Genomic DNA, 10,134 nt, shown 5'->3' on the forward strand with positions numbered 1-10,134 from the left:
GTGATCAGCAGATCTCACTTTCATTTTCACCTCGGATTCCACCGAGGTAACCCGAAGGGGACTTTTTTTTTTTCCACTAACAGACTTTTCCAGAGAGAAGCCAACTTGAACGGAACGAGAACTGGAGTATCCTTGGGTTCGTGTGACCGAAAATACAATTAGAAACAACACCATTGCGCTGTCTCAGTTCAAAATCTCAGTATTTCCCCACAGACCTGATCTTAATTTTAAAGTTAAAGCATCTCTTATACGTCATTGATCATAATTTAGTAGACCTACATGTTATACGCCACTGCTAGACAAGAATATCTGGCCTCTTTCCCCAGCTGACTAGAAGTGACCACCAATTGCAATAGAAAACTCGAAAATCTATCACTTTAGAAAGCTTAGACCAAGATCCTGTGCTTGATGCTGTTTCGGTTTGTCAATCTTAAGTTTAACATTTTATATCTTACTTTGAGTTACATGTAGAACTATTAGTTTTGTTTGTTTGTTGTTTTTTTAGGCGTAATGGATCTCATTATGCAAGTACTGATAAAATAAGCCAATCAAATTATCATTAAATCCACCAATAGAAATTTAGCAGAAATAAACCCTTTCTCCAATCAAAGTTAGGCATTCTAACCAATGGTCATGAAGTTCTTTGTTGTTGTCATTTAGCCAATAGAATACAACTTTAGAAAGAGTTATTAATACTTTTTACCCATCATACAACTAAAATTTGCGGTAGGAAGAACGTTGTGTTTGTAATTTGGAAGTAATTCACTAAAACTGTTGTCTTAGCGGGAAACATTTACTTTTCAGGTAGAATATTTTGATAGATCTAGACCTCATCATTTACATTAAATTTTTAGTAGATTTAGCCTATTTCTAGTCTAATAAATTTTGTTAAAATAAGACTAGAGTAGATATCTAATCTAAGTGACAAAAATTTATCTCGACAAGATCATGATGTTACCTGATGTAGATCTACAACAAATAATTAACTCATTATTGTCAAGTATTGTGACTGTAGTCACAGTAGTGTAGTCAGTGTAGTGTGTCACAATGTGTGTTGTAGACTGTAGTGTAGATCTAGACTCTAGAGACTTAAGAAAAGATAGTCTACTTCATGTAGACCAGGTGATTTGTTTGAAGAGTCTGTTCTATAGATCTAAATAATCTAGACTAAGATTAGTCTAGATCTAGATCCAAATTTTACGCAGCATTGCCAGCATTTAGTCTTAGAATACTTAGTCTTAGATCTAGACTGACTAGACTAGAATCTAGATTTATAAAAATTTACATTATAGTTTATAGAGTAAAAGTAAAGGATGGTTGTCGGTCACGCTAAGCCAATCTCCGGCCATTTTTAAATTTCAAAATTCATAACTCCGTAATGAAAAAACTGAGGGTGTCAATGAATTTGTCATCCTTTTGTAGGCCGTTCAGTCCGCCTGAAAAATTGTCCTTATTTTTTTTTGTCCCACTTTGCCGTGAAACGAGGTTAGGGTATCCCATTTTCTATTTAAAAGCCTCTTGTAAATATGTCGTATATAGTCATGTGATACACCGTTGTACGCAGAAATGGATGACGTTTCCATTACTGTTTGAAATATTTAGATAGCTTAAGTGTGTATGAAACTGTTGCAGGTTGAAGTTTTCTCTTTGTAATATCTTCGTATTTTGTTGACCCGAAAGAAAATTTCAAACATCGTTTTAAAGCTCATCACTTGCTGATTCTATGTGTGTAGTTTTTTTTGTAAGTATTGACAATTCCAGCGGCTTTTGATTAAAAGTAATCTTTTATTTTGGTCCAATCAAATCACTCGCGCAGCCCTCTTTTTTTCCCTTTGCGTTATTCGTGATGTCAAAAGTAGGTCACGTGACTGGGCCCAGCCAATCCCCTTGTGCTTACCGGCTGTATAAATGGGTCAAATGAATTTTTCCTTTATTATGTTTATCAATGTATTTAGCTGTAAAAACAAAGTTTTTCAAACAATTTAGTTGATTTTGTATTTATTTAATTATACATTTGATTTTAGGCCATCTTTTTATGACATGGTCATAACTCCAATAAGTCAGATCATGTACATTAGAATTAGATCTAGACTAGATCTAGACATCGCCGGAGGGGGGGAGGGGGAGAGTGGCCATGAATGAATGCCATGTTAGATGAACATATTTTCTCACTTAAAATATTATTTCATAATGTTAAGTTAAAGTTAAATAACATTAAAAAATCACAGGAATATTAATTTTAATGTATCTTAAAATATATATTTAAAAGCTAAATAATAATTAGATCTATATAGATTTAAAAAAATAATTCAAAGTGACAATGTAAGACAAGACAACCAAATAAGTAAAATACAAAGGCAAAGAAGAGGTCAAAATAACTAAAAAATTTATAACTTTTGAACTAATTATCAGATTTTGAAAATTCTTTTTGTGTCATTTATATCTCAAAATTACCAATTTAGCTATAGTGGTTTCATTGCATATAAGTAAAAAACTATTTTATCACTGAATGCCCTACCTTTTGTCTATAAAATAGCTATTTTGTGATGTATCACTATGCATAGTTAAAATTAAATCTGATTCGTTAAAGTTTTCTGTAGGATTTTTGTCTCTGTAAAAGTTGTTAGCCCGCTAACTTTTGGAGATTTATCTGACGCATGAAAGGAAATATGGATAAAAACATGTTATTATTAACTATTAAGAAATTTCGTCCTTAATTTTTGTGTGTGTGTACATTAACGCAACGATACAGCCATATTGTAACTTTTCCCACACTCCATGCTTTCATTCTCTGCCTGTAATTGACGTCACACAAGGCCACTACTTAGGGCATAGCCTAGCTGGTCGTGCTAGGGAAAAAATCGCCTGTTACAGGTGAGAAGTGGAGTTTTCTCTCTACTCTACCTTATTTATTGTCTCTACCAGGCACTTTTTTTCACACAGCACAGCTAGACTAGCGCAGTGCATGCCTGTCTCATCTTAGCCTTTTTATTTCCAGTAACTGGTCGATCGATAATGGCTAATCTCCTGCTCTATTACCTGTTTTTTTGTTTTTTTTTTAGAGCGTCTCCTCTCTAATGGAATGCTTAGGAGACATGGAAAAAGGGGAGGGGGGGGCTTCATACTCTCTTCTGATTTTGACAATCTCTGAGATCACACAAAGCATAGTGCGTATATACTTATCACAAGCCCAGTGCATGTTGATGTTTCACACAAAGGTCTTTAGCACACCTGGTTGATTAATAATTGTAGACTCGAGGTCTACATTGCTATTGCTACTGTGACTTTTTTTTTTCAGATGCCTATTGATGCCAATCTATTGTATTAGGGCGCGCACTGAAGAGCCCTAACATTTGTACATATTTGTTTCCTATTAAATGGTTTTAAATAAATAGTTATACGTTTTGCATACACCATATTAGCTTTTTTTTTTTTGTAATAAATATGTTTGAATTTTTTGTTTTAGTAAAACATGTAACAAACCCACACAAGAACACATACATAACTTAAATATACATTTTGTACTATATTATTTTGACAAACAACAAAATTATTCATATAATTGTTTAAAAAAAATTTTTTTTATTTCCCCTTCATTACTGTCAAGTTATTTCCCTTTGATGACTCGCGTCATGTGACGATATGTTTTCTTATTCAGATATGGTAAAACATGTTGGCCACCCCCTATTTACATGGTTAAGTGGGAAATGAGAGTCTGGGTTGTGAAATGTATTTGTTTCTATGTCTATTTAGAAGCATTATGTCTGTTTTTAAGTGGCTAATGCATCTAGGCATTCAAGGGCTTAAAAATCGTCTTAACACCAGACCCTATCTCGTTCTTACCCTTGGGAAAAAAAAGGTCTGTTTTACAGTAGTCTCCTTTGACCCCAGATAAAATTACTTTCTCTCAATGAAAAAGGGAGCTGTATGTGTCTGAAGTGTGACAAATAAATAAGCTCCAAAAAAAAACAATAAATTTTGACAGGCTCATTAGCATAGACCAACTAAAAAATATAGTCTTAACCTTAGGAAGAGTTAAAGTCATCCTGGTAACATAGGGAAAAAATACCCTGGCTTACAAATTTGAAATTCTTTTTCTTACCAAAAAAGACAGCAAAATGGCAGGAAATTCGGTCAACATCATTGGCAAATGGACACAATTATACAGCGTCTATCTATTGTAAATTAGTCCAATATCAATTTTCATGTTTTGAATTTTTATTCCTCCGTAATGGTCTGACTTAAGAAAAGAGTATCTAGAGTATCTATGAATTCTTCATCCCTTTTCGCCTACTGTATATAAAAATATATATGGTTTTGACATTTCGCATAGAATAGATCTACTTAAAATTAACAGGTTATGATGGGTATTGTCAAGTGTACCTTTCTTATCAAATTTCCCTCTTGTTAGTATGCTTGATTAAGCTGATGAAAGTCTCAAACAGACTAAAGAAAATTTTTTTATCTTTATTTATTATTTATTTTTACTCCAACGCAAGGTTAAATGTTTTATCTGTAGCTGACTTTGCTAGAAATTTAAAATGGTGGTCTCATACTCTTCACAACTTAAAGCATCTCTTCTAACATGCTCTGGGGGATCCACGTCATCTTTGGATCGTAACATTCTTTTAGACCATACCTAGCGCGTCTATTCTTCTAACAAGCTCAACGCAAGTGATGTGACTGGCTTGACACCGGCTCCCTTAGGTACAATAGTCTTTAGCGTACCTGGTTGGTGGATAATTGCTATGTTTACCTTTCGCTTGTTAAGTGTCTCTGTGTGTCTCCTTCATTACAGTAAGGTAATAAAAAATACCATGCCTCAGAGTTAGACCTGATCACAGACATGCCTACAGTCCCGCATTATGCGGAACCGTCCCGCAAAAGTATCAAGAAAGCTCACATGTTCCGCCATTCCGCATTCACAATTTTTTGTTCCGCCAAGTCTAAATTCCGACACCAAAAAAAATCTCTGATTTTTCATTTTTTATTAATAGTTCGAAATGAAAATACTGAATGCAAAATAAAATATATATAGGCAATATAGGTCTGTGTTTATTGTTTACATTTCATCCCTCCCATACCCGGTGTGTCCTAAATTTATGAAGATATGGTTGAGCTAGATCTAGACATAAATCTAGTACTCTAGGTCTAGATACTATTACTAGATCTATTATTAGAATCTAGTAAGTGCTAATAAGCCAAAAGTTCCATTCAAATCCCTTTCTTTTCCCGACAAAGACTCTACTAGTCTAGACTAGATGAGTAGATCTAGATCTTCTAACAGTAACACTAACTCAACTGGTTTCTTAGGTTTCTAAGTAATCTAGATCTAGTAGTAGTACTAGACTTTAGATTACTAGATCATCAGAAGATGATAGTAAATCTAGATCTAAATATCTATCTACAGAAATAGACTTAGAAGGTGATAGATCTCTAGATTTCTATGTATCATTATGTAATAAATTTTGTTCTCAATAAGTCCATAGATCTAGACATAAATATTTCTATGTCTATAATATAATTATTATAATCTGTGTACTTAGACTTAGAGAACGTATCTTATTAGATGTGGGTCTAGTCTTAGACTAGTAGTAAGTAGACTCTTAAATTATATTAGATCTAGAACTAGAGACAACTTCTAGAGTGACTAGAGTAAAGCCCTAGAAAATGATAGATAATCAAGTAGCTAGAATAATCTAGATCTAGTCATTAGATTTAGATCTAGTAGTAACAAATAAAAATAGTAACATTTGAGTCTAGGTCATTAGAATACATTTTTTTTTTAGAATTCATCATATAGAATATAGGAGTTAGAACTATTGATTTCAAACAAAGGACATAATTATGAATTAAAGGTTTTCTTACTTTTAATTATACTATTTACATCTAATTTATAAGAAGCAAACTAGTATTGTTATTAAAGTAATATAATTGAAGTTTTATTTATATTGCATACAGTATGGCTGACAAACATTAATGCGTGTATGTTCCACATTGGGGCCCAAAATTCCACATTTTCAACCTGAGTGTTCCACATTCTGGGTCTTGGGGGTAGGCATGTCTGCCTGATCATGAAATTTGCCTTTACCCTTAGATACAATAGTCTTTAGTGTACCTGGTTGATGGATAATTGCCATGTTTACCTTTCGCTTGTTAAGCGTCTCTGTGTGTCTCCTTCTTTACAGTAGGGTAATAAAAAAAATACCATGCCTCAGAGTTAGACCTGATCATGAAATTTGCCTTTACAAGGAAAAGGAAGCATGTGTCGTACGTTATTAAAAAAAGGTGCATGCATATTAGCAATATAGATCACTACGCATAGTTAAATTCATATCTGATTTAAAAGAAGGGTATTGTCATGTGTACAAGCTTTCAACGTGATTCTTATTTTTGGAAAGTGATTGTTCAGCTCGGAGATTCGACGGGCACATCGAAGAAAATTTATCTAAAATGTTTTTATTTTCAAACTTTATCCTTAAAATCATTTTCTTTTTAAGCTATCACAAGGACGCAAGCAGTTGTCAGGGTTAGGGTTTTTTACTAAATGATCGCACTAGAGGGAGGGGAAGTAATAGCAGATAGTCTTCTCTCTACTTTACTTTGTGCTTTTTTTTGGGACATTTTTTTCTCCAGTAGCATGACTCCACTAACTCGTGTATGTCACACCTAGTCTTTTAGCATTTTTTACCAGTACTTTGTGAATTGATAATTACTAGCTCTCGCCAATTTTTGTTAGCATCTCCACTATAATATAAATTTTATACTACATTATAATAATGACAAACAAAAATATCATATAAACAGTGTTTTTTTTAAATTTTATTTCCCCTTCTTTAATGCCTTTGATGATGACTTGTGGCATATACAGATTATGTACAACTATTTAGAAACTTTAAAATCATCCTCTTCCAATTAACGTTTCAGTTGGAAAGGATAGCCAGGGTTGTGAAAATGTGTATCCCTGCCTATTTAGAAGCTTTCTGTGGTTTTGTTTATCTAGGGCAGCAGTTCTCAACCTTTTAAGCTTGGCGACCCCTTTTTAGAATCCCCCACTCGGCCGCGACCCCTCCTCTTACACACAGCAAAAGAAGAATAGACAAAAACAATCCATATTTTCGATGGTCTTAGGCGACCCTAGGCAAATCGTCAATCGACCCCCAAGGGGGTTGTGACCCATAGGTTGAGAACCCCTGATCTAGGGGCTTAAAAATTGTTAACCCCAGAACCATCTTATTCTTCCTTTGGGGAAAAAAGGGTGCAAGCTTTAAGAAGCTGGGTTGTAAACATTCAAATAAAACAGGATTTAATAATATTTCGAGGTGGTCAATGTTTTTGAAGCACTGGGTGCTGTCATTTATTATTCTTAGACTCAAGGACACCTAGGTCTAGATCTACTCTGCTTAATTAAATTGAATAGCTTCAATGAAAAGGAATTACGATCTAGATTTAATAAAAATTAAAGTAGAGTTTTACTTTTATTATTATAATGCCACTAGTGAGAGAAAAAAAGGATGCTAAATTTGAGAACCACAAGAAATAATGTAAATTTTGGACAGCTTATCAATATTAAAAGAAAAGTTTGTTTCTTTATATTTTTATTGCTGTAATTTTTTATTTGAAGTGATGTAGTGTTGCTTAGACATTACTTTTGGTTCTCTTGGCCTTTATTTCCCTTAAACCCATAATATAATTGATAAGCTAAATGACTTTAACTTAACCTTTAATAATTTCCCTGTTAAGAGGAAAGGGGGAAACAGTATAGTTTACTTATGTGACCCATGAGTCCATGTACCATGCTTACATTAACTTTTTAATGATTTATATTCTTCAGTGAACAAGTGACATGGCTCGTACTAAACAGACTGCTCGTAAGTCAACTGGTGGTAAGGCACCCAGGAAGCAACTTGCTACTAAAGCAGCAAGAAAAAGTGCACCCTCTACTGGAGGTGTCAAAAAGCCTCATCGTTATAGGCCTGGTACAGTTGCACTCAGAGAAATTCGTCGTTACCAGAAATCAACCGAGCTTCTCATCAGAAAACTACCTTTTCAGAGACTTGTAAGAGAAATTGCTCAAGACTTTAAAACTGATCTTCGCTTTCAGAGTGCAGCTATTGGAGCATTACAGGTAACTACACTTTAATAATGTGGATGATATAAATAAGTAGCTTATCAATATGTAGTTCACATTTCTATTGGATAGCAAGTTGACTTTTGATCTCAGGATCAATTGAAATCTCTCTATCTTAATACGTTAAGAAAATTCTCAGAAAAAAGTAACCACTATTATGAAAATTAAAACAAAAAATAGCTCCTAGTGCCCCACAGCCCTTCCGCAGCAAGATCTATTGGTTAAAAAGTATTCTATACAATTGTTTTGTTTTGTAAAAAGTTTTACATATTTCGGATGTTCCTTCAGAGTTGAAGATAGTTTACTTCCTAGTCCAAATTTCCCGCAGGACGACGGGGGATAGGAGCTGGCTGGGTTTGAACCCTGACCATCGATAAATCCAAACGACAATGCAGCGCGCAAACCGCACGACCAGGCTTACATGATACTAATCCCTAGGTCTTTTTTTTTCTCTATTATAAAGTTTTTTTTTCTTTAAATTTAGTAGTCAAAAATAAACTTAAATAAAAAAAAATGATATTGAGTTGTATCCTTTCTCTAGGGATGGGGGAGATAGTTTTTGACTACTGGTTAGTGGCTAAATGGTTAATTGTACAATTACGATAAAAGTTTTTGTTATTGCAGTTCAATTTATTTACCCGGTACATAGCACTCAAGCTGGAAATGTCACATACTGTAGTTGGGTTTATTTTGACCTTCAATTTATATTTTTAAGCCTGCAATTTCTTTACAACTTAAAAAAAAGGATCTAGTATTGGTAAACCAATAATTAATAAGCAGTTTTTGCCATCTAATCAATTGCTATCCCCTATGACAAATGCTCTAGTTTTCCTAGAATGCTAATATATATATATACCGGTATATATATGGTATGTATATTTTTTATATTTTTTTTTCAGGAAGCAAGTGAGGCTTACTTAGTTGGTCTTTTTGAGGACACTAATTTGTGTGCTATTCATGCCAAGCGTGTGACAATCATGCCTAAAGACATCCAGTTGGCTAGACGAATTCGTGGGGAGCGTGCCTAATTTTATTTGTATAATTTTGATATCTAATATATTGGTGACACTGACATACCATTTGACAGAAACGCATTTTATTTCCTGTCCATGATTTAAAAGAAAACTGATTTTTAGCTGTGAAATATCACTAATTTACAGAAAACAACTCATAAAATCTTCAAGAATTCTCTGAAAATGCTGGTACTTTTTTTTTAACCACAATAGTGTGGTCAGGAAATAAATTGTTCCACTAGTGTTGAACCTCAACAAAAAAATGCAGCAGCATCAAACATCATTCATAATATTCATTATCCCTTTAAATTTTTAATTTTTTTTTTCCTTAGCCATAAATCATTTTGTATCATGTGAATCACATTTCATACAATTTTCTTTTTATATACAACTTTGTGTTTGATTTGATGTAAATTCGTAATTTATGTTAGATTGGGCTATTTTATTTTTGTCCATACTATTATTTTTTTTTTTAATTTTTATTTCTCAAAAATGTTTAATTCACCAATTTTTTTATTTTATTTTTTTTTTGTGGACGACAAAGAACTACCCCTTGTTTATAAACCATATATTTTCAATAGTAGCTAAATGTATTGATGAAATAAATGTTCTAGAAGTTTACAACTTGTTGAGTTCAGTTTGTGTACATTTCATTCAGTAGTAATTCTGAAGTTGTATTTTATTATTATTACTTATAGCATGTATTTAAAACTATGAATTTATATTATTACAGTCATACAAATTGCAAGATATTGGTCATGAAATTACATTTGCATACTGTTAATTAAAATTTCGATTCAACAAAATCAAAATTTAACTCAAAATGTAATTATGTGGACATAATGTTAAAGAAGAATCACTAAATATACCAAGGATCGGTCAGGAGTGGCATGGATAGAGCTTTATCATTAGTGCCACAGTTCACTTACTGGGTAGATTATCACTTTCAGGTACCGTACTAATGTATTAAATTGTATTGTTTTCTATATG

At 33.1% G+C, this 10,134-nt stretch overlaps 1 protein-coding gene across 1 annotated transcript; it reads left to right on the top strand.

Annotated features, from left to right (window-relative positions):
* The first annotated feature begins 644 nt into the window (after positions 1–644).
* Positions 645–9,768, top strand: LOC106070825 (histone H3.3A). The gene is made up of 3 exons (XM_013230836.2): positions 645–804; positions 7,835–8,128; positions 9,031–9,768. The coding sequence occupies exons 2-3, from the start codon at positions 7,847–7,849 to the stop codon at positions 9,157–9,159; spliced, it is 411 nt and encodes a 136-aa protein (XP_013086290.1). The 5' UTR covers positions 645–804; positions 7,835–7,846; the 3' UTR covers positions 9,160–9,768.
* Positions 9,769–10,134: the final 366 nt, after the last annotated feature.

The sequence above is a fragment of the Biomphalaria glabrata genome, chromosome 2 (assembly GCF_947242115.1).
Source record: "Biomphalaria glabrata chromosome 2, xgBioGlab47.1, whole genome shotgun sequence".
NCBI lineage: Eukaryota > Metazoa > Mollusca > Gastropoda > Planorbidae > Biomphalaria > Biomphalaria glabrata.